The sequence below is a fragment of the Leptonychotes weddellii genome, chromosome 2 (assembly GCF_054177405.1).
Source record: "Leptonychotes weddellii isolate Sample4059 chromosome 2, ASM5417740v2, whole genome shotgun sequence".
NCBI classification, from domain to species: Eukaryota; Metazoa; Chordata; class Mammalia; order Carnivora; family Phocidae; genus Leptonychotes; species Leptonychotes weddellii.
In genome coordinates, this window is record NC_138370.1 from 109,411,485 (window position 1) to 109,437,513 (window position 26,029).

Here is a 26,029-nt window from a genome sequence, read left to right on the forward strand (position 1 = left end):
CGATGGACTCTGAAAAACAAACTGAGGGTTCTAGAGGGGAGGGGGGTGGGAGGATGGGTTAGCCTGGTGGTGGGTATTGAGGAGGGCACATTCTGCATGGAGCACTGGGTGTTATGCACAAACAATGAATCATGGAACACTTCATCTAAAACTAATGATGTAATGTATGGGGATTAACATAAGAATAAAAAAAAAACTATAAAGATATATTTTTCTAGTATTTAACACCCTGATGATTCTATAAGGAATAATAAAGTAATCTATCATGAGCCAAAGTCTTTAAGTGGACTATTTTGAAGCCCACAAAAACCTTTTACAGGTTTTGAAAGCTGAAGTTCTCAGGTGTCTAAGTGACTAAACTGTATCTGAGGAAATGTCAGTTTAAATTGAATATATTTTGTCTATTATTATTTGGGGAAGGGAAAAGGAAGTAATTTTCTGAGAGGAAAGAATCTGCCATTCTGAATGAAGTTAACAGACAGTCTGTCTCAAAAAATTCACTTGCAGTTTTAGTTTTGACACCTGATCTCAAAAATAGTTTGATAGTGATATGAAAACTTGATTAGGCAGCTATTTTATATTTACAGAACTTTACTTCTGCCATTTCAAAATGTGCATTTCAAGAGTGACAGATGCAATGTTATGTAAACACTGAAAGTCAAATGAATACTTAATCTATTAAGATACCCTTTTAAATGAAAAAAATCCATAAGTAAACTTCTATAATAAAATATGAAACTATTATATAATCTATTAGAATCTACATTGTTCTAAGACTCCGAACCTTAAAAAATGTGCAAACCATCAGATTTTAAAAAATAACCATATATAGAACCAGTTCAAACACCCACTCTTCCAAGCCTCCAGTACCACCAAATTATGCTAATCTCTATAAAGATATACAGAAATTTTCTGAGTTTTAAAGAATTTAAAAAGGCTAAATAACAAATTGTTTGCCCTTTCTGTAGTCTTTATATGAATGAGTATATTTCTGATATAAGAATTAATAATGCAATAAAGATTTAAAAAATGTTTTATTGTATTGAACTTTTTGCTGTACCTCCTTAGGAGTAAGGCATACAGTCTTTTTTTTTTCCAAAAATAACTTAATAATAATAATAATAAATTACTAATAATCAAGTCAAAATAGTCAAGAAAATATTTCTATTCACTTTGTTGTAATAGTTTCGTAGGTGAACCCTGAAATGTGTAAGAGAGAAGGAAGAGGAAAGCTAAAATACCTAGCAGGGATACAACTCCATCAAGAAACAGCCACTTCACAGAACAAATCTTTTAGGAGAACTGAATCGCTCCCAAATTTTTGTAGTGTATCAGCTTAGGTTTAAATTAATGAATTCCAGGAAAGGAAAGACTCTCAAAATCCATTAGATCAGATGCCAATCTATACTGCATAAACTATTTTGAAGAAGAGATCCTCCTTTCTTTTTCCTTTTTTTTTTCTTTTTAAAAATCATTTAGCATCTAACAAAGTTTCTATCTCATAGTAGGTATTCACTAAATGTTGATAAATTTAAAAATGAATGAATAAATGAATGAATGGCAGGACTTCACCAAACTATCTTCTAAAGATAGATACCTGAAATTTTAAGTGTAGAAACTGGGATGCTTTCATAAGTTCAACACTATCAGATAAACCAGATTTTAGTAATGCCATTAAGCAGTGTACTATGTGGCATAGTTTGAAAAGATTATGCTTTTTGTTGTTGTTTTTGCTAATGTTTGTATTCTTCATGCTTTAGCAATGATGCTCCTTTGATTCTTCCACAAAATTTAACATTAATGTGAAATAATTACACAAACATGATGTTGAAATATGGAACAAAACCAACTGTAGGCTATATACCAGCAGGAAGTGCAACAGAATGGCAACTTTCTGCTTGAGAGACTAGTAGTGAGCAGTTCAATTAATCACTAAACTAGGAAAAATGAACAACATCCTTTACATATATAGGCTTTTTTAATCTAAACAACTTCTCCTTAACTGCAATACTCAATTGCAGCGATTAACTTAAATTATTTAAACAAGAAGTCAGGGCACCAAAGGTCAGGTTCAGTATTATCAGAGAATAGAGGGTGCTTATAGCATGATGCTTCTTGCATCTCTAAACAGTGCATATTTTTCTATCCGAATTTCTAACTTTTGTAAAACTTAAATAAAGTGCTAGGCCATCTGCTTCACGACCCTGAGGGGGGATGACAATACTTATATGGAAAGGCTGTTCTGAGCTGGATTCACTGATTGCAGGGAGAAGATAAATACCATTACCAGCTACTAACATATGATTGATTATGCCGTATGAGCTGGCGCAGCCTCTCATTATTACAGCACACTTAATGCAAATGAAAAAAATATATTGTTTTCAAGTTTGGACATCAATTTGTATCATGATGCACAATGCCAACTTTGATTTATAGTACCTTTCTAAAAAACTATTGGTGCAATAGATTAAATAAATGTTTGCAACCCATTTTAAAATTAGCAACAAAATAGTAGCTATGCAAACCAAACCAGACAGATTCATGTTTTCCGTGTTCAGTCAAATGGACATTTGCATATGGGTAGATTTTTGCTGTTGTTGTTACTACTTTTAGAGTTTGTTAACTTCCTAACAAATTTGAGAAATCTATGTTTCTTCTTTTACGGAAACTAGGATAAATTTGATTCATTTATTATAAATTTGTATAAACAACTCATAAATGAAGTAAAGGTAGTGAGAGTCAAGTTTCCGAAGGCATATTTCAGAGAAAATGAGGTAACCAAATGGAATCATTTAGAAGAATGTTGGCTGCAGATATATGGATAATGATGATTTTTCTTAGGAATGAAAATACAGAAAACATGTTTGAACCTAGTCTAGATAAAACTAATAACAAATATAAACTGTGGACTGAACATCAGATTTTTCAAAGGTAGGTGCTACTGACTTGCCCAAAAGAAATGACAGCTCTGCTCAAGGACTGGTAAGAAGGGCTGCATGTAAAAAGGACACAAGGGTTTCAGGAATGGTAAAGGCAAAGTTATAGTTATAACTATTACAGTAAAAATCCAAGTGTGAAGAAGGTAAAAAAAACTGTGGTCTTCTATACTTCTAACAGTTAGTGAGTTATTTGCTGGTTAGATCGCTTTGTTTGTGTGAATGTTTTATTTGCAAAATAGTGGCCCAAATTATTGAACATCCATTTAAAGACAACATTTTCCTTCTAATATTTTATGAAAGAAATTTAATTGTAAGCTTAAAAAGACTCTTAATGTTTATGAAATCTATACTAAAATAGAAAGTGTTATTATTATTTCCTGAATATTCATCACTAGTGAAATACACTCTAGTCTCCTCAGACTTCCTCTGTATGATATGAAGGAGTGATTTCTCCCACAGCACAAATAGACATACAAGCAGTAGATAGATGACTGCTGGTGTTCCAGAAGCTCTACCTGGGTTCACACTTTTAAGATTCAGGCATGTTGTTAGAAGTTAAATTGGATATGGAAAAAAAAAGTAATCCAGGGGTCTCCTATGTAATATTATCAAAGAATAGAAGGGAATGGACATTTTCATTTAATAATTCTAAGTATTAATTCGTTTAATTAATCCATTTCTCCAAGGAGGCAATAAATCACTTTTTTCCTAGCTGGCTCTATTGATACAAACAAGTAAAATGACTCCAGCTTGTTTTTTACCAGGAAATCTGTGTGGTCTCTTCCCCATCATAAGTTGGGTGTAAGATAAAAATGAAAAAAACTAAGAGGATTTTTTATTTCAAAGAATAGTAATCTAGAAAATAATTAACCTAAGGACAAAAATTAATGGTATAAATCATTTCCATAAGATTAAAACTGAGGCAGCAGAAATTTAAAAAAAAAATCTATAAGGAGAATTATCCAAAAAAAAGTTTAGACTGGAAAAAAAATATTTTTAAACCCTTTATCACCACTTAATGGTTGTGTAGGATTTGGCAAACTGTTTAATTTACTTGACTCATAGATTCCATGCTGAAAAATACAAATTAAAACATCCAATTTGAAAAGTTATCCTGAAATTTACTAAGATTTCCCTTTCCCTTCTCTGTCTCCTGATGTTAGTCATTGTAGATAGAAAATTGAGAGGTATTAGAAAATTAGAAGGTATCAAAACTATTAGAAAGCAGATCTGTATTCCTGAAACAAAAAATACATTATATGTTAATAAGAAATAATAATAATAAAAAAAGGAAAGCAGATCTCACACACATACATAATATCATCTGTGGGGATCTCAGAAAAATACGTCTTAACCTGACACGAGAAATATAGCAACAAATCATGTAGCCCTAAAGCTGGGCAGGCCCAAAACAAGCTTGCAAGATGTTTTGTGTCTTTACGCTGAACTGGAAAAAATCATCAGAGAAAGTTCAAGATGGTGGCATAGGCAAGATACAGAATCAATCTAAGTGTCCACTGATAGATAAATGGATACACACACACACACACACACACACACGAATAGTATGCAGTCATAAAAAAGAATGGGATTGTGCTATCTGCAACAACATAGATGGACCTAGAGGGTATTATGCTAAGTGAAATATGTCAGACTGAGAAAGACCATATAATTTCACTCATATTTGGAATCTAAAAACAAAACAAAACAAACACCAAATGAATAAACAAACAAAGGCAGTATCAAACCTATAGAGAACAAACTGATGGTTGCCAGAACGATGGGGGGTTGGGAAGATGGACAAAACGGGTGAAGGGGAGAGGAAGATGCAGATTTCTAGTTATGGAATGAATAAGTCAAGGGATTAAAAGGCACATCGTAAGAAATAGAGTCAATGATATTATACTAGTGTTGTATGATGACAAAAGAGAGCTAAACTTGTGGTGAGCATAATACTTGTTGAATCACTATATCACACACCTGAAACTAATGCAATATTGTACATCAACTAAGTTTAAATAAATAAATAAATAAATAAATAGGTTGTATAGGAATATCCTGAATTCACCTTCACACTTGGACACACTGAATCAACAGCTGCATATGGAATAATCTCTTCTGAAAAAGTACTGGAAATCAGCTGAGCACATAAAGAGCCACATCAAGATGGGTAGGAGAGGCAGAGACATGGTCTTATCAAAAAGCCCACCCCCAGCATGATGACACACAGTTGAGAGGTATTTCACAAATACAGCTTCTCCCTGAGAAGCAAGGGGTGTATGCCCCACCTTTGGCATCCCAAACCTTAGGACCTACAGTGGAGAGATAAGCCCTCAAAGTTTCTGGCTTTGAAAACCAATGGGGCTTACATCTAGGAGACCCAAAGAGCTGTAGGGAACTGAGGTTCCATTTTTTTTTTTTAAGATTTATTTATTTATTTGAGAGACAGAGAGAGAATGAGAGAGGGGAGGGTCAGAGGGAGAAGCAGACTCCCTGCTGAGCAGGGAGCCTGACGTGGGACTCGATCCCGGGACTCCAGGATCATGACCTGAGCCGAAGGCAGTCGCTTAACCAACTGAGCCATCCAGGCGCCCCTGAGGTTCCATTTTTAAAGGGCTTACACACAGACTCATTCACCTCAGGACCCAGTGCAAAAGCAGCAGTTCGAAACCCACCCAGAGCATATATGAAAGAAATTCATTTGCTAATCTTAATGCATCTGCCAGAGGGGCAGGGACCTGTTGGCCTCTCTCTGGGGATGAAGGTGCTGGTGGGCATCATTTTTGCACTGTCACTCTACCTTGCTTGTAGGTGTTCCCCAGCCCTGCACTCTCCTGTGGTCCCGCTAAAGCCAGCAGGCACGCTGTAGCCTCACACTATCCCGTGGCCCTGTTCAAACCAGCAAACACACATAGTCCACACACAAGACACCCCTTGAGCAGTTGGCTCAGGGGTCCAGGGGGGTTTGCATTTCTGGGCCCCATGGGATTGAAATAATCAGAGAGACAGTTCTTGGCAGGCTACCATCCCCAGGCCATAGCACAGAAAGCAGACTGAAACATCTACATCTTCCTCGGAAGAACACCTATTTTACTTGTCCTGGAATTTCAGCCAGAGGGGCAGGCTTCAGGACTGCCACATATCCAGAGGCTACATAGGCCAGAGGTTGCCATCTTTGTGCTCTCCCTTGCCTCACTACAGCTTGCCAGTACCTTCAAGAAAGGAGTTTATACACTTGTCTGGAACCCCAATTTTTATAAGTCAGCAAGGGAACACCTTTACATGGACTTGTCTGGAGGCCAACAGGGTTTACAATATATATTTGCATCCTTTAAAAATTGGTGCCTGAGCTTCCAATCAGCATGAAACTAGGTGTTAACTGGGATCCCTCCCTTTGGAACACTGGCAGGATTGGCACAATTTCAACAATTGGGACTGATCAAGAATAAATCACGTTTCTTAGGCAATCACGGAGGTTTCAGAGACAACCAAGAGCTAGGTCAGGGTTGAATGAAGGTTCATCTTCTACACAAAGCCACTCATTCAGGACTGGGAGAGAAAGCTGTTTTTCCCAATACATAGCAACAAACATAGTCAAGCAAAATGAAGAAACAAAGAATATGTTCCAAACAAAAGAATACCATAAAACCTCAGGAAAAAAACCTTAATGAAACAGAGATATTTAATTTACTTGATAAAGAGTTCAAAATAATGGTCATAAAGATGCTCACCAAACTCAGAAGAAGATGAATAAAAATAGTGAGAACTTCAAAGAGAGATAGAAAATATAAGAAAATACCAACAGAAGTCATAGAGCTAAAGAATATAATAATTCAACCGAAGAATACACTAGAAAGGTTCCGCAGCAGACTAGATGAAGCAGAAGAAAGGATCAGTTATCTTGAAGACAAGGCAGTAGAACTCAACCAGTCAGAGCAGCAAAAAGAAAACAAATCAAAAACCAAAGATAGCTTAAGGAACCTATAAAACAACATCAAACAGAACAAAATTTGCGTCATGGAAGTCCCAAAAGGAGAACAGAGTGAGAAAGGGACGGAAAAATGTATTTGAAGAAATAATGGCTGAAAACTTCCCTAACCTGGGGAAGGAAACAGACATCCAGGTCCAGTTAGTCCAGAGAATTCCAAATAAGAGGAACCCAAAAACAGCCACATCAAGATACCTTATAATTAAATTTCAAAACTTAAAGATAAGAAGAGAATTGTAAAAGACAGAGAAAAAGAACTTGTGACATGTAAGGGAATGAACAAATGAAAATGGAACTGTAACACACCAAAATCTATGGGTTGCAGCAAAAACAGAAGGAGAAATTAAGAAAACAACCCCACTCACAACTGTTTAAAAAGAATGAAATATCAAGAAACAAATTTAACCGAGGAAGTGAAAGAGTTTTATACTACAAACTCTGAGACATGGACAACTAAATGAAAATATATTTCATGTTGATGGATTGGAAGAATTAATATTGTTAAAATGTCCATATTACCCAAGGGAATCTACAGAATCCTTGTAATCCCTATCAAAATTCCAATGGCATTTTCACATAAATGGAACAAACAATCCTAAAATTTGTATGGAAACACAAAGGATCCTGAATAGCCAAAGCAACCTTGAGAAAGAAGAACAAACCTGGAGGCATCATACTCTCTGATTTCAAACTATATTACAAAGCTGTAGTAATCAAAATAGTATGGTACTGACATAAACACAGGCACATAGATCAATGGAACACAACATATAGCCCAGAAAGAAACCCATGTATTTATGTTCAGTCAATTAATTTAGAATAAAAGAGCCAAGAATATACAATAGGAAAGGCAGTCCAGAATAGATGCTGTTGGGAAAACCGGACAGCTACACAAAAGAATGAAATTAGAATCTTAGACCACGCACAAGAATTAACTTCAAATGGATTAAAGATTTGAATGTAAGACCTGAAACCATAAAGCTCCTATAAGAAAAGAAGGTGGAAAGCTTTTAGACATAAGTCTTGGTCACGACTTTTTGGATTTGACTCCAAAAGCTAGGGCAACAAAAGCAAAAAATAAACAAGTTAGGGCTACCTCAAACTAAAAACAAAACAAACAAAACTTCTGTACAGTGATAGAAACCATCAACAAAATGAAAAAGTAACCTTTTGAATAGGAGGAGGTATTTGCAAATCATATATCTGATAAGGGGTTAATATCTAAAATATGTAAAGAGGGGTGCCTGGGTGGCTCAGTCAGTTAAGTTTCAGCCTCTTGCTTTCAGCTCAGGTCGTGATCTCATGGGTCATGAGATGGAGCCCTATGTCAGTCTCTGCACTCAGTGAGGAGTCTGCTTGAAGATTCTCTCCCACTGCCCCTCTCCCCACTCAGCTCCTTCTCTCTCTTTAAAGTAAATAAACGAATCTTAAAAAAAACAAAAACAAAATATATAAAGAACTCATACATCTCAATAGCAAAAAACCAATCTAAAAATGGGCAGAGGATCTGAACAAACATTTTCCCACAGCAGACATACAGATGGCCAACAAGCACACAAAAAGATGCTCAATATCACTAATAATCAGTGAAATGCAAATCAAAATCACAATGAGAGATCACCTCACACCTGGTAGAATGGATATTACCAAAAAGATAAGAAATAATAAGTGTTGGGGAGGATGTGGAGAAAAGGGAAACTGTGCAGTGCTGGTAGGAATGCATATTGGTACAGCCTCTATGGAAAACCGTATGGTGTCGCCTCAAAAAATTTAAAAAAAAATACATATGATCCAGCAATTCCATTTTTGGGTATTTATTCAAAGAAAATAAGAACACTAATTCAAAAAGGTCTAAGAACCCCCATTTTGTTGCAGCATTATGTACAGTAGCCAAAATATAGACGCAACCTAAGTTTCCATCAGTTAATAAATGGACACACACACACACACATGCACACATACACACAGAATGGAATACTACTCAGCTTTAAAAGGGAATGAAATCTTGCCATTCACAACAACATGAATAAACCGTAAGGGTATTACACTAAGTGAAATAAGCTGGACAGAGAAAGACAAATGCGTTACGATTTCACTTACATGTGGAATCTTAAAAACAAAAGAAATGAACAAACAAAACCAAGCAAAACTAATAGATGCAGAGAATATATTGGTGGGTGCCAGAGGGGAGGAGGATTAGGATGGGGGAAATGGGTGAAAGGGATTAAGAAATACAAACTTATAGTTATAAAATAAATCATGGGGATGTAATGTACAGCATGGTGACTGTAGTCAGTAATATCCTATTGCATATTTGAAAGCTGCTAAGAGAGTGTATCTTAAAAGTTCTCTTCACAAGAAAAAAAGACTGTAACTTTGTATGGCTACATATGGTACCTAATTGTGGTGATCACTTTTAAGTGTATATATATATATACATATAATCTTTGTGTTACACACCTAAAACTAATATGACATAATATGTTAATTATTGCTAAAAAAAAGAATGATGCTAAAATTCTACCAATGTGTAGAAGACACAACTTGAAACTTTGAATCATTTTTATTTTTCTGTGTAAAATCATTTACCCTCTATGAACGTCATTCCCTCAATGCTTCATAGAATAATGTTTACTATTCAACACATTAACATGTAAGAAACTGATCTGTGAACTTTAGTGTAATATAATCATTATTTTTTTTTAAAGATTTTATTTATTTGAGAGAGAGAGAATGAGAGACAGAGAGCATGAGAGAGAGGAGGGTCAGAGGGAGAAGCAGACTCCTTGCTGAGCAGGAAGCCCGATGTGGGACTCGATCCCGGGACTCCAGGATCATGACCTGAGCCGAAGGCAGTCGCTTAACCAACTGAGCCACCCAGGCGCCCCTATAATCATTATTGTAGTACCATTTATTGAGTGTCATTTGTCAGCATATGTTAAGAGTATTAGGTAATATCTCACTTAATTTTTATAACGAGCTTATAAAGTAAATATTATACTTACTATACAAATGACACAGGGTGATTATATTATATATCCATAGTAACACAGCTAACAGATAAATAATACATTCTTTTTATTCCTAAGTAATAGATATGATAAGAATGCTAGGTCTTGTTGAGGACAAATTCATGTGATCTCATTATTTGTCCATGACTGATCTGCTCATTGTCCTTTCCAATTCCGACTGGCAGGTGCCAATGGAACGATCTCTCTCACAGAGTTCTCATGTTGTAATATATTTTTAATCTTATGTATTGTCTTTACAAAAATCAATAAACTTTCATAAAGCATTTGACAACTTGATGGATTTTAAAATAGTTGTATTTCATCATGAAAAGAAAAAAATATCTATTCTTCTTTATTCATATTCATATGCTGAACTATTTAATCCTCATGTAAGGAGGGTGGATATAAAAGTTCTAGAAACAACATTAAAATATAAATGGAACACAAGGACTCCACTGGGAGGAATTCACTTTGCTTACAAAGAAGAACTGTACTTTGTATAAAGATGATTTCCCGAAGCAGTCAGTGTATGCCAACGGAAAAGACTAAAAGATACTCAGTGGGAAGACGGTCTCCATTTATTTTATTCATACAAAACCATTTATAATTTTTTAAAACTCCTTATTCCATTTTTAGTTAGCATCCAGTCAGGAAGCTAAAAGTTTACTTTGTGTTCTATTTCCTCTTAGGATTCCAAGGCCATAGGAAATGCTGTGACTAACTATATGAAAACAGGACCCAGAGTTGACAATAAGGTTTAGTTGGTGTTACCTCATTTATAATGATCCAGTGACAGTCAAAAGCAACCAAATTAGTCTCCACAACCTAGAACAGAAAACAAACCAGCTATCAGTCAGCATTAATAGTGAAAACCAAACCAAACCAAATGAATATACTTGCAAATGGCAAAAAAACCTCATATCACATTAGAAAGATGTTTGTTATTAAATAAAAGATGGAAAACTGTTAGCTGAACATCATAGAAGCATTTGTGTTTGACGTGTAGATGCACTGTAGACTTGCTAATTAAGTTTGAAAATAAAATTCATCACAAGCCTAGAAAAACAGGTTTCAACTAAAAAAATAAATAATACCACATAGCGATTTAACTGGGAGTGTAGTTCAAAACACATTTCCTATTCCAAATAAACTTTGATGGCTTTCTATTATCTAAGTACATATCCCTCCACAATCTGGCTCTAACTTAGCATTCTTATCTTCTGCTATTTCTCTGTGTATATGCTTGCTATTTTCTCAGAGTAAACTGCTCAGTGTTCTGAAACGCTTTGTGCTGTGTTCTCCAAGGAGATTCAATTGTAAAATCATTTGAATGTAAAAACTAAAAGCAATAAACATTATATTAGCATTAAGTTATGGGTGAGTAACTTCAGTAGCTTTTAGCTTGCTAATTACATAAACAAACAATTTATGCAAAAGGAAAAGCAAACAATATATAGGGGGCAATCTTGACTGACTAACTTTGAATAAATTGATTCCAAATGAACATATCCCTCTTGGGCTAAAAAAGTAAGCTGGGGTACACATACGTGTGTGTGTGGAATATGTGTGTGTTTGTGTGTGTGTGTGTGTGTGTGTGTGTGTGTGTAGTAAACGTAGCTTCTGTATCACTTTCCATATCCAATCTTACACATATTTTAAGGTATGTTCTTATGACTCACACCATGGGGCATACAGTCATATATTAGGTGAGACTGTTTTGTAAAAGATTATTCTCATATTTTCAGCAATAATGCCCAAAGATTGGGTTTTAAGTGATGATGCTTTCTAATAACTATTAAGAAGTTGTTATAATATGGTGATTGTGTTTTGCTGGTTATTCTTCCTCCAACTGATAAATGACTGTTGAAAGATGCACTGAATCATGAGAAATACAATTGGAAATATATTTCTTGTATGATTCAGTGTTTTCTGAAAGGATATAGTTACTTTCAGAATCTTTGTTTTTTAATTTTGGTATAAATTTTGTACTATCAATAGGTATCACATCGGTCCCTATGAATTTACTGAAGTGTATAGATAACACATTATCATAGAAGTGAAGAAATGTTATTTATTTTTAAGTTATATCATTATTATCATTTTTTGAAATAAATATATTTTCAATTTATATGTGAAACAATGTAGAAAACATGACTGGCAGTTCTCAGTTGTAGAAATCACTTTTAACATTAATGACAGCACTTATTTCTAATTTTATGATTATATTTCTTCAATTATCTTAGACAAATCATCACTAATTTATTAGCAATAAAAAGTACTGGAAAATAGGCAGGAACTCCATAAGAATTTAAAGAAATACAAACCAGAGATTCTGATATAAGGAAAGTAGTTCTCCAGATAAAATAGAGAGAAATATGTTTTTTATAAAAGCCCATGACTAAAAGAAGCATGACCAAAATACAGAAACAGCAAGAATACAAAGAGAAACGAAAGCCAAAATATAGATTGAAAGAACTACGGAAGCAATATCAGCCATAGAGTGAGGAGATGACTCAGTTTAGCTTAAATTGTCTTCATTTTGATAATCTGTACCATTTGGACAGATTAAGCAACATTCAGGCTCTAAGAACTCTTCATTAACCCGTGGACCTTTTTTTTTTTTTTTAAGATTTTATTTATTTGACAGAGAGAGACAGAGCGAGAGAGGGAACACAAGCAGGGGGAGTGGGAGAGGGAGAAGCAGGCTTCCCGCTGAGCAGGGAGCCCGATGCGGGACTCGATCCCGGGACTCCAGGATCACGACCCGAGCCGAAGGCAGACGCTCAACGACTGAGCCACCCAGGCGCCCCAACCCGTGGACCTTTTTAAGTGAAAAGTTTTCTTGTACAACAGCACTTATGAAAGAGGTAGAAGGTAAAGGTTACAACGGTAACTTACTGATAATTTGTCTAGACCATTAGTCTTATTTATCTTTCACACTCTGACCTGAAATAAACTTTCAGGCAAAAGCATGAAACAGTATAAAAGTACAGTTTCAGTCTTGTGTTTCAGTAGAGGAGAAAAGCATATATCTCACCTCAGGCCATGATTCTAATAACTCTACCACCCTCCCTTGCTTAGGGTCAGCAGGGAGATTATCTTCTTCACTCCCGTCTTTAATTTCACTCATGAGTATCAACACATTTCATAGTATAAATTTGAAACAAGGAAAAAGATTATTAGCATATTACTGCAGATAAGGGAATAAATCATTTACTACAATAGCTTGAGTTCTTGGAACAGACCCTATTCCTCTCCTACTACCTGATGTGGTATTGTACTAACCCAGAAATAAACCTCTTGACACATTACATTTTGGGTCTACTTGTTAGAGTAATTTAGCCTATTGTAATCTAATGTAATGCGTTTTTATTAATCTTAGCTATGTACCTTTTTCTAACTTTAATAAATTTTAATAAACAGCTCATTAGAGTAATTTTAAATCCTGTGATTTTATAAAGGCATGGTTTCAAAACCATGCAATATTTGTTGGCCTTCTCACAAATGTTGAATATTCAGGACTTCTTTCATGAGCCCAGTATTCTTTGGGGAAAGAAGAAATTTATACCAGAAAGGTACTTAAGAAGGAAAAGGTAGATATGTCTGTCCTTTAATTACATACCAAAATATGTATACACAACTCAAATCCATGTATTAAGGCAGCACCCTGTTATAAAGAAACTTTGAGGGCGCCTGGGTGGCTCAGTTGGTTAAGCGACTGCCTTCGGCTCAGGTCATGATCCTGGAGTCCCGGGATCGAGTCCCGCATCGGGCTCCCTGCTCAGCGGGGAGTCTGCTTCTCTCTCTCCCGCTCCCCCCTCTTGTGCTCTTTCTCTCTCACTCTCTCTCTCAAATAAATAAATAAAATCTTTAAAAAAAAAAAAACTTTGAAACTTTTTTATTGCTATGTTATACACAAAATGTTAATGCTCCCATTCATCATCTGAGGAGGAATATACTTTCCTTAGGTTTATGTTAACATCTTTATGCATCAACAATGATCTGGCATGAGTTCTCTGATTTTTTAATAATTGAATATTACCAAAAGTAAGTGATGTGAAAAAGCCACCAGTTAAAAAGGGAACTGACAACTATAAATGGAAGGAGCATTTAGTAAGGGGCAAAAAAAGATGACAGGCAGTTCAATAGCCTAGACTTTGGAAATCTGGTAAGCTTTGAGTTCTTTCACTTAAATGACTAGAATAGGTATACTGTACAGATAAAATAAAATATACTACTATACCTATACTGGTATATAGTATGTGTGTTTGTATATATATATATATATGTATCTCCTTCAGAATAGTAAAATTACCTCAGATTAAAAAAAAGAAAGATGGAAAGGAGTGATAATGTGGTTTATGCTTTCCACACATTATCACACTGAGCTAACATATAATGAACATTCTAAGGAGAGACATATTTAAATAAAAAGAAATTCGCAGCGATTTGTGTGGATAACAAAAGCCAACTAGATATTGTAAAGCCAAATCAAATCATCTGATAATTTTTCTCTTTTTTAGTAATATTAATCCCTTTTCACCTGATATAGCTCAGTCTCAGTAATGCTGTATCGGACTAGTGGCATTGTTAATTAGAAGGACTGAACTACTTCTGGATAAAAGATTAAGAAGTGACTAAAAGATATCCTAGAATTTTTTAAACCTTTATATTTATTTCCACAGTTACATTAGAACTCAAAGAGGGAAAATTGTTTCCTTTCCCCATCTTCCTTACCTAAGTATCTCATCTCCTCCTTCAGCAGTAAACATATTTGAAGCCAATGAAAGGGATTAAGCAATTGATTGATTTTTTTCCTTTTTTTTCACTGGGAACCTATTTTATATCTGAGCACATCATTGCTATAGTTGTGTGTTCTCATTCTGTGGATTCTTTTTATTTATTTTTTTTTACTTTATTTTTTTTTAAAGATTTTTATTTATTTATTTGACAGAGAGAGAGAGAGAGCGAGAGCAGGAACACAAGCAGGGGGAGCAGGAGAGGGAGAAACAGGCTCCCAAGGAGCAGGGAGCCCGATGCGGGGCTCGATCCCAGGACCCTGGGATCATGACCTGAGCCGAAGGCAGACGCTTAACCACTGAGCCACCCAGGCGCCCATTCTGTGGATTCTTATAAATGTCTAGCAAGTTAGTAAATACTAATTGTATATTTTAGTCCAAAATTTCAAGAAATTTTAGACTGCTATGAAATATTGAAGATCCTAAAATTAATAAAAATTTTATTACCATAACGATAAGAAACCCTCCTCAAAAGATGATATTATGCCAGAGCTATTAAGTCAGCATTATGCTTGGGCAAGTCAGCAGGAAAAAACTATCCAATGGAGACTCCTGTATGTTTGGTTATCAAAATAACAGAAAGGAAATATGGATTTTCCTTCATAATCTGCTCCTCCTCTCCTTCTTAACCCATGCTTCTCTCTTATCACTAGACATGTGTATATTAATCGTGTAAAGGAGCATGGTGCATGTTCATACAGACTTGCTTCAACACTGATACAAAGTAACATAGTTATAACAAATGAGACTACCCCGCCTCCCAAGAAGCTGAGCTTATTTTAAGGGAATTGAGCAGAAAAGGGGGAAAAAAATCAAGCCCTGTCAGGAAGACAAGCGATGAGTAAGGACAGACCATCTGTCACTGGCAGGAACTTTAGAACTTCTGAATCTTTAGAAAAGCCTGACAATTCATCACCATGTCTTCCATCATTTGTCCTCAAATCTTTAGATGTGCTAAATATAAGACAATCGGAAGCAAAGAAATTGCCAGAGCGTGTATCTCACTGGTAATAAATGTGGAACAGTTCCTACGAGCACAGAGGACAATTTAATTGACTAAACAATAACAGCAACATGCTGTTTTTCACTCAACCTTGTGGCTTAACTAAATTAAACTTGTTCCCTTTGCAGGATGTACTAAATATGACATGCTTATGCAAAGGGTTCCAGTGCTCCGTGCACCTGCAGCAGCAAGGATTTCAGGTGTTTACTTCCTACTCCTATCTATTCCAAATCACCAGGTGGAAACATGCCTGGGGAAGGACCCCAACGGTTATGCTGGAATAAGTGGCCAGAGAAATATTAAAGAGCTACTCCCCTCCTGGCTCCTATGTATACCAAGTCTATAGCTTATATCAGTATTTCTAGAACTATATTCTGTGGGACACTACTTCCATGAAAATTCATAAGCATTCTATAGCAAGTAGATTTAGAAATGCTAGGTTAACCAAATTAATAGATGTCATTACTGCATCACTCCTCAAAGCTTTGAGCAGGTTAATATCAATATTGAAATCAATTAACATAAAATTCATATTAATATGAATAATATTTGGGGACATATGACTTCAGACCTATGAGCGTGAGCTCTAAAGTAAATGTGTCAATGTCTCCGTTCTCTTACGGTGTGACTTTGAGCAAATTACCAATCCTATGAGCCTCAGTTTCCTCATTTATAACTAGGATTAACACTTGTGCCTACATAATAAAATCATTGTGAAGCTAAAATGCAACAATGACAAACTCTCAATAAACACCAACTCTTCCATTTTAATTAATATGCTTTATGGAATTCCAGGAGATATTTGGAATTGGCATATTCCAAATTGATCTGACCGTGGGGAAACCAATTTTCCCCACTATAAATCCTATGGGATTAGTACTTTTGGGGAAATGTAGTCTAGAATCAATGTCAATTTAGCCATACATTCCTAAAAGTTCTAAAGTTTTATTGAAGCACCACAAGGAATTTTCTAATTTTAAAGTCATGTTCTTAAAATAATCCTACAGAGAGATTATGTGACTAACAGAGGACATTTTCCATAAAACAATTAGAAATACAGGAACAAAAGTTGAAATACCATATTTTATGTAGAATTTAAATGCATATGTAATAGTTTTGGCCAAATAGTGATACTTGTTCTTTTCTCCTCTTAACCATTTTTTCCCCTTTCTAATTAAAAAAAAGAAACTAAACCGAAACAAACCATTATACTCTCCTCCAATAAAGTATAAAAAGGGAATGTATTGTGTATAAAGTTTATAGCATATAGTAGCTTCTTAGGAGATCAATGGATTTACAGTCCAAACCTGACATCCAGTGTCCTGAGTATCATATATGACGAAACTGCACTACCACAAAGTTCTGCTAAAAGAAATTCAATTAAATACTCTAATGCTTCAAAACATGAAGTGAAAATACAAAACCCCAGTCTTCTTAAGGTACAGTCAACCTGGAATTCATTTCCATTGCTTCTTCTTTTTTTTTTTTAAGATGGGTTGTTTTTCATTTTTCTTTTCACTAGAACCGCCAAAACCACAGTACAGGGAGACACTGGAGTATTGTGTAGATTCCATTTTTAAATCCCAAATATATCCAGCAGATGGCATCGGTAAGCCCTCGAGCTCATACTGGGCAATAGGGGGGTATTCTGAAATGACTGCCTTGTTTGCATTTCCCCTTGAGCTCAGCATGGGTCCTCAACTCTCTTCTGTTCTTATCCAAACAGCTACTATCTGCCATCCCACTCTGTGCCTTTTGCTTTAGAATCTCTGCTCTGATCTTCCAGCTGGAAGACCACAAATACACTTTCATCCAAATCCTCTTGCCATTACTGCCAAAGTTATTTCATAAACGGATATGCTAGAATTATTGTTACTGCTGTGCAGTTGGGTCTTCCCACACCCCTGGGAGATGGAAATATGCCACCGCTGAGATTTGGCCAAAAGTATGCTACCTGCTATGCTTCTTAATGTGGAAAGATGGGAACTAACACACACACACACACACACACACAAGAACACACACACACACACACTAGAGAATCTGCATTAATCCTATGACATAGACCCACCTTCCTGTGTCCTAAATTACTGACCTGAGATTGAACAACGATTAAAAGTAAATTCACAATTTCAATACTTTGAACTGATGAGGATATAAATAAGGATTTGACAATTATTTCTAGTTCAGGGGACCACTGTATAACTGTTTTAATTCTTTCTGAATTTTTGCTTGCATTGGGCTTCGTTTAGATGTTCTGCTGTGGTGATTAAAGAGTACTTATCCCAAGACAGTTAGGAGAAGTAGTGGTTGTTGAGAGACTATTAGTCCTTTGCCATGCCTCTTTCACTACATTCTAATATGTTAACGTTTGGCACAACAAGGGAATTACATTAAAATATTTTTTAAATTTTGTTTGTTTTTTTAATAGCTAAATGATCCTTGACAGAGTAAATTAATTCCCAAGTACAACTGGCAAACAAAATAAATACAAGTTCTTACTTGGATTTTGATCTCGATTTAAAATGATGATTTGGGAGCATATTGGCTCCTAATTGCTGGGATTTATGAAATAAGCCTTTCTTGTTATCTTGAAGCAAATAAAGGGGCAAAAAGCTTCTTATAGAGAAGTCTATTGATCACATCAAAATGCAACATACAGGCTTTTTACCACTGTGAACTTCCATGCCTTGCTTTGTTCTTTTTTTTTTCCTCCTTGGTTCTTTTTGATCTCCTCTCTATCTTCTTCTATCCTTGACAAAGTGTTTCTCAAAACTCAGACTGAAATAAATATCAAATCCTTTTCCAACCCTTACCTCCCTAACCCCAGGAAGTACTGTCCCCAAGCTCGCACTCATCTAGCCCTCTGAACAAACCTGTATCCAAACTTAATTAAATCGTGTTTTGTTATGTAACTGATTGAGAGAGCTGTGTTGTGTTTCATATTCCCCTTACTCCCTCTTCTTTAGCCCGACTGGCTTTCTTGCTGGTCCTCCAGGACAGTCCTGCTTTCACCCTTGCTTTGCTTCCTGAATCGCTCTTCACCAGGGGAGAGATGCGCATAGCCACACAGCCCTGGGCATTTCATGTGGGACTCGGCAGAAATACCCACTTCATCAGGCATGACTTCTGTAATCACCCACCCCTGCTCCCCCCATGCATTATCCCACATGAGGCAAACACACACACACACACACACACACACAATTTACTGACTCTGTGCACTAAGGATATAAACTTCACAATGTTAAGAAATTCGTTTTGATTACTGGTCTATTCCCTTAGAAAAATCAGTGATATATAATAGGATTTCAGTAAAATTTGTTGCTAGGCACAAGGAAGATTTTCACTAAACGTTGTTTGTGGAAAAAAAGACAACTCTACAGCCCTAACTCATGTTTATGCATCTGTGGATATCCCTACCTCACCTAGGACTAAGCCATTTGATAAACTTGTATTGGTAGGAAGTCACTGGATGGGATTTAATTTAAAAAAAATAAATAAATAGCGAGAAAATGACTCAATTCACATTTTCTCGAATAAAGAGATCTTGATTATTTATGGGGTAATGAAGTATAGAATTATCATGTTCAAAATTTCCAGTCAAAAACCTCAGAATTTGGAGGTTATGTGATATTAGAAAAAAACATAAAATTTGAATAACTGGGCTTGAGTTCAAGTGCCAGATCTTCTTACTGATATTTGGATATCTTACTTACTTTGAGTCTTACTTTCCTGATTATAGGAATAATGCTTTTTTCACAGGTAGTGAGGCTTAATAGATGACTGTCTCTAAAGCACCCGGAACATTGTCAGTACTCAAAAATGCTAACCTCTTTCCTTTGTTAACTTGGTTTGCCTTCACTCAGGTTACTGCAGTACTTTTGAGACTACTCATAAATGACGGAGTACATTTATTCAATTCAGTAAATGTTTATTGAATGCTATTTACAGTATATCTATAATAATAAAAGCTAATATTTATTGAGTGCTTATTATGTGCCAGGCACTAAGTGCTTTTACGTATACAGTAACTTATTTAATGTTCACTATATCCTGACGACGTAAGCACCACGTTCATGTCCACCTTACATGACAAGAAACTGAAGCAACTCACCCAAATCATTAAGCTGCGTGTGCAAGCCAGAATCAATAACTAGTAAACAACTTTCTTACATAATGTTTTCATAGCCTTCTTCATCCAAGTTTCAGAAACTATTATGCTTTTTTCAGAATTAAAATAATCACAGTTAAACTGAATACTGTACAACATTGTATGATACACACTGTTGTTTTATGTATTTAAACTCCACTGTATAACTTATTTTTATCTACTGTGCACCTTTGAAAAAGTAAAACTATAGAAAAAGTTGAGAAATGTGGGCAATTTTACCCACCATTCTACTCCATGACCTTTGCCTTGAAGTGGTATAAGAAAATTAGTTTTTCTTTTAGTGAGTCTTAATTCCCATCTTCTTTTTAGAATGTAACTTGCTATACTGATTAACTGATCAACATTATATGTAATGGCATATATATATATGCCATTATTGCTTAATCAGAGAAACAGTTATCTGTTCCTGCTCTCTCTTCATTCTTCATAACAGAACTTTTGATTAACCCTACAGGATGAAGGGTCAAAAGCTTCTAGAAGAGAAAATGTACAATGAATCTTATTGTGGCAATAAGGCAATAAGGCATCTAATTTCTGCAGTTAGTTAATTAGTTTACTACTCTTCTTTGTGTAACTTGGCTGTATTCTGGGTTATCAACAGCCCATCACTGATGAAGCCAATATGGATGCTGATCATTACTCATTAAAAGACATTCCTAGTTCAATATTTCTCTTATCTTTGGGCTCTTCTCGTATTTCACAGGAACTCTGCTTTCCAGAATATCAAGAGTGGGGTATAATGCTGATGATTCCAGACTCAAAAGACTTTGCAGGGGGAAAAATGTATTCAAAAGGTCTTATTAGTTTTGATACACAAAGTACCCAAAAGAAAAATAAAGAAATGCAAAATGTGAACTTCCATGGCCACATTCCTGAACAACTTGCTTTGGTCATTCTCAGGATATTTAAGCTCACTGGAGGTATGATCCTTGAACATTTTATAGAATCAAAACAAGACCGTCAAGCTTTCTGGGGTTTCTAAATTTCTTTCATAGTTCCTTTCATAAAAAGTATACCTTGTGGCCTACTATAAAAAATGTTTTCAATGGTGTTGGACTTGACAGCATGGACACTTTCCAGAATTTCAAGCAATTGACTCTCCCGTCTGTGCTATCTCACTATGGTGAAATATAAACCATCTTTTTCTTACCACTGACAAATCACCTTATGGTGTTAGAACTGTGTTTAGTAACAAAATGTCAGTTGAAACTGAGGCACCAACTGTTAACTGCTCAAACAAAATGTCATTTGTAGAACAGAATTACAGAGTTCGACAAAGGAACTGATGCTATGATCACAGAATGCAAGAATATTCAAAATCATCTGACACAGTTTAGAATTTTCATTGATCTTAAAACTCTCCATACATCTTTTTAATTTTTTTAAAAAAATTTTGTTTACATGGATGCTTATCTGCCTTTCAGTATTTATAATTGCACAACTTCTACAAAATTACTAGTTACTCTGAATGCCATTTACATAGTTCCACCTTTCCTAGAAATGGATCACACAAATGGGTGATTTAGCATCACTGCAAATTCATGGCTTCCAACCCCTACTGGACACTTTATTCTAACTAGCAATTGATTCTTCTACCTGTATACATAATCAGTTTTGCTCCTCCCCATTCCCCATGGCAGTGAAGAATTCAACCTTCAGTCAGCTCAACTAGCCCATTTCCCTAATAACTTCACAAGTAACTTTTCTCCTATTTAAACAAATAATGAGTAAAGATCAACAGGTAGAAATGGTTTCAAGCCCTCAAGTTCCTGCCCCTCCAAAATCAGAAACAAAGCAAAAAAAAAAAAATCTGAATAATAACAGCTAACATTTTGGGGGTGTGTATTACCTACGAGAAACAGTGGTAAACATTTTATGCCTTTCATCATTTCGGTCTTATCTCAACCCTTTGAAGGTAGTTGCTATTATTTTTACCATTTTACAAATGAATAAACACTGTCTTAACTTCACTCCTCCCCTCTTTTGACAGTAAAACAGGAAGGGTTTCCTCCAAAGGAGACTAATCATTTCAGTGGAGCTCTGGGTCCCTTTCTCTCTTTCTTCTTAGGGAATCTGCAACAACAGTTATTTACATACTCTGTGCTTTCCACATCTCTCCACTTATACCACCTATGAGACAACAGATTTCCTTCCACCTAACACATGACCTCTCAAATGACTTTTACAGACAATCTTGTCAAATATCACCTATGATTGCTTTCTCCTTTTTTACTTCTTCCATTTACATAGTGATCATTCTGGCTTCTGTCTCCAACTCCCCCACTCTTCTTTATTTGTCTGGCCTCTAGGTATCTTTTAGGCATAATTATCCTCATCCTTTCTAAGAGGCCTTCGATGATCACTACACCCCTCCTACAATAAACTTGTCTTATAGATGTGGATATGAACCACCGTCACTGAACATGTTTAATTACATTTTAATTTTTTTATTTGATTGCATTCTCTACCATACCAAAAGCTTCTTGAGGTAAGGATGGTGTTTTATCTATTTTATATTCCCAACAACTAACTCTGGTCCTGACTCATAATAGACATTAAATAAGTATTGTGAACTGGACGTAAACTATTGTGTTATAAGGTTACTTTGCCCCATAATGTAACTGTAGATGTTAGAAGGTTACTTTGCCCCATAATGTAACTGTAGATGTTAGAAGGTTACTTTGCCCCCATCCCCCTGCCCAAGTGAAGTGAACTGCCCTGCAACTGAAGGGGAAAAGAGTTTCCAGCATATTGACTTATGCCACCTCAAGAGCTTTTTTCTCTTTTCTTCTTTGCCTGAGGACATTTTTCCAGCCACACACAAACATAACCTAGAAGTGAGGGTATGTTAGCATCTCTGGAGGTCAACTCTCAACCAACAGAATGGGAAGAAGTGGATAAATGCTCCTGTCTCCCCACCCTCCAGTGGGGAGTGACTCTGAGGTATATTCCAAACCAAAGTTTCTCAGAAGGTTCCCCACAGGATTGAGCCCCATTTGCCCACATTTGTAACCCATTCCTGGTAACGCGTTCTTGATTGGCTTTTCTCTACTCTCTCTCTCATGTTTACCACTCCCTCGCTTGTGCATTTTGGGACCAACTCCCTAATAAATCATCCGCTCCCAAGTTCTTGTCTCAGGATCTGTACCAGTAACTCAAACTTAGCCTTCCTACATAAAACACACAATTTACTACGCATGAATAGAGAATAGTTGCTATAGTCAAATGAAGAAATTCTTGAGAAGTGGAAAAATCTAGAGAAATTAAAATTATTCACAATCTGTCCATAGGAGTTGTCTTCCTATAATAGACTGCTGAGAACTCTCATAATCCTAAAAAGCTTTGATGTCACTGTGTACAGTGTATTTGGGAATTCTTCACATTCTTCACATTGATTCTCAATTTTTGGTGTGCATTAGAATCACCTGGAGGACGTCTTAAACACATTGCTGGGCCCACTCCAATAGTTTCTGATTTAGAAGTTCTGGCATGGAGTATGAGAATTTGCATTTCTAACAAGTTCCCAATTGGTGCCTGTGCTGCAGGTTTAGTGAATCATTTTGAGATCCACTGCTTTACAAAAAAGCCCTGGTCAGGGACTGAGTGTGATGACTTTACATTAATTCTATATCCATTCAATTTTTTTGATAAAACTATTCAAGCTTTTTGAGCACCTGAAACATACTAGACACAGCGGTAGGATGGGAGTTGCTTCACTGAGCAAGGCAGAGTTGGTCTTTGTTCTAAGTGAGCTTTCAGCCTAGCTCCAGTGGAGACTAATAGGAATCTGAAAAGTCTAAAGTGCTGCCAGTCTATAGGTGATATCCCTTCACAAACAACCAAGAACATGCACCTTTCCACAGCTGGAAAGACAAAATCCTTGTTTCAGAAAGAATACAGTCATTTTAAGCTTATTGTTTAAAAATTGCTTCTAATTTGAAGCAAACTTCTTTACATACATTAAAGTGTTGCAATTTATACCTTGATCATATCTGCGTGAATCATACACAGATTATTTCAAATCACACATATTTTCTGTTTGGAGTGACGCATTATTATTTACAAGAATTGAATTTTTGGGATTAGTAACCATAAACATTATTTTGATTTTACTACCATTTTTGTTTGTTTTTCCATCTGCAAGTGATAAAGTCAGCCTTGAATGAAGGTTACCAATTATATCCTGAAATACATCATTGAATTTGCCTGTTCATTATTTCTTATATGCCATTCCAAGTTCAACAGTAGGAATCAGTTCTGCTATGTTGTTAAATAAATTATGTGTTAAGGCTTGCTTTAACTAACTCCAGTCAGATAAAAAGAAAAGAAAAAATATATATATTCTAAAGATTACTATACGTATTTCACTCTTCAGTTTTTCTTTTGAGAGTTGAATTTGTATTAGGAATTATAAAATGGGACTAAGGTGCATTTCTGTCACTAGAGTTGAGGCCATAAATGCTGTGTGGAACATTTGTGGTTCATAATTCAAATGGTGGCCTTGGAGATATGTGTCAGACCTTTCTTGGTCCATTATAAAGAGTTACATACTGATTTCGAATCTCCCATATGTTTCACAGTTTACTGAAGTACTTAGCACTGTTTCCCAGCATATGTTCATATTTAGCATAATTTCACAGTCTACTCAGGTCAGAATATGAAAGGAAGACAGCAAAGATGGATCTATTAGAAAATAACCCCTTGGACTCCCTCAGACCTAAAGACATGCACTAACAGCTGCAATTCTGAGGGCCACCTCTTTTCCTCCCTAGAGAAATTTGAAGACAGTCATAAATCAGGCTGGTTGACAAGCTTCAAATGCCTTTCTTCCCAGATGACAGAAGTGTGAGAAGGCTTTCTTTAAGAATATTCCAGTAGTACTTACTCCTGTGAAAATTAAAGACAGAGACGCAGTTGAAATAAATTTCGTTCTCTGATCTGATCACAGTCATTGAAATGGAGTGTTTTTTCTCTGGCTGCTTTGTTTTGTTTCTTTTCTCTTGCAGATTTATTGGTATGACACAGACTTACTGGTATAACACTGTAGTAGAGCACCCCACTACAAAGTCATTACCGTCTCATGGAGTAAGGGCATGCAGAGTGTAGTTCAGTATGACCGTTCTTACAGACACATTTCATTTTCACTTGTGGTATGATTCACAGTGAGGTTAGCTCAGCATAGTTTTCATACCAATAGAAAATTCCTTTCTTTAGATCTACTCATCCCTTGTCTTTTAGGTACAAAACTGAGAGAATCAAAAAGACACATTGACTTGCATCTTACCTTGTATGTTCTAAACAATTTACTGGAGTGTTTATCATTCAAGTTTCTAATTTAATAATTTCAAAGATAATGTATTTATTAGAGAAGGCCATTTTCATACCTAAAGATAAACTTTTGACCTATAATAAGATTATTTTAGTTTTTAAGTTCTTTAACTGAATTGTGAAATTATTTTCAAACGGCTCTTTTTCAGTGGTTGGTTGTCTCATTTTGTTAAAAAAAATGCTAATAAGGTTATGAATTCAACTCCTGTGTTAAGTAAATTACTCTTCCTTTCTTCCAAAATTATGGTTTTATCCATAAGATACTAGTCTCAACAAAAAGAACTGAATATTATCCCATCATCATTGAGTCTTTGTTTCTTTTTTGTTTTTTTCTTAAGTAGGCTCCACGCTGGCTTGTGGCTTGAACTCATGTGGCTTGAACTCATGACACTGAGGTCAAGACCTGATTTGAGATCAAGAGTCCGATGCTTAACCCACTGAACCACCCAGGCACCCCCACCATTGAGATTTCAAATGCAGACTGTAAAGAGCAGAAATTTGATGTTACAGAGAGATATTGCAAAAGTAGGAAAAGAATACTGAATGGTCATATGGAAATGGATGGAAGACATTCTGAGTATAATGAACAATTTCTGGATAGCATTTTGCAGAACATAGTGGAGAGATAAATGTTTTTTGAAATATTATTGATAAATAAAATATACTTAAAATGAATTTTGAATAAACGGAAAACAGAGATTGATATTTTTATGCAAATAGTTTCATAAATTTTGACGCAAAGAATTGACGTACCAGAGTAGATCAGGTTTAGACAACCATTTGGGAC

At 35.6% G+C, this 26,029-nt stretch overlaps 1 protein-coding gene across 1 annotated transcript in view; it reads right to left on the reverse strand.

Annotated features, from left to right (window-relative positions):
• GRID2 (glutamate ionotropic receptor delta type subunit 2) overlaps positions 1-26,029 on the reverse strand; it is a 1,321,579-nt gene that overhangs the window by 508,757 nt on the left and 786,793 nt on the right. The window contains exon 5 of the mRNA XM_081813135.1: positions 10,710-10,763. Within this exon, the coding sequence (XP_081669261.1) occupies positions 10,710-10,763 (54 nt within the window). The remainder of the gene's footprint in view (positions 1-10,709; positions 10,764-26,029) is intronic.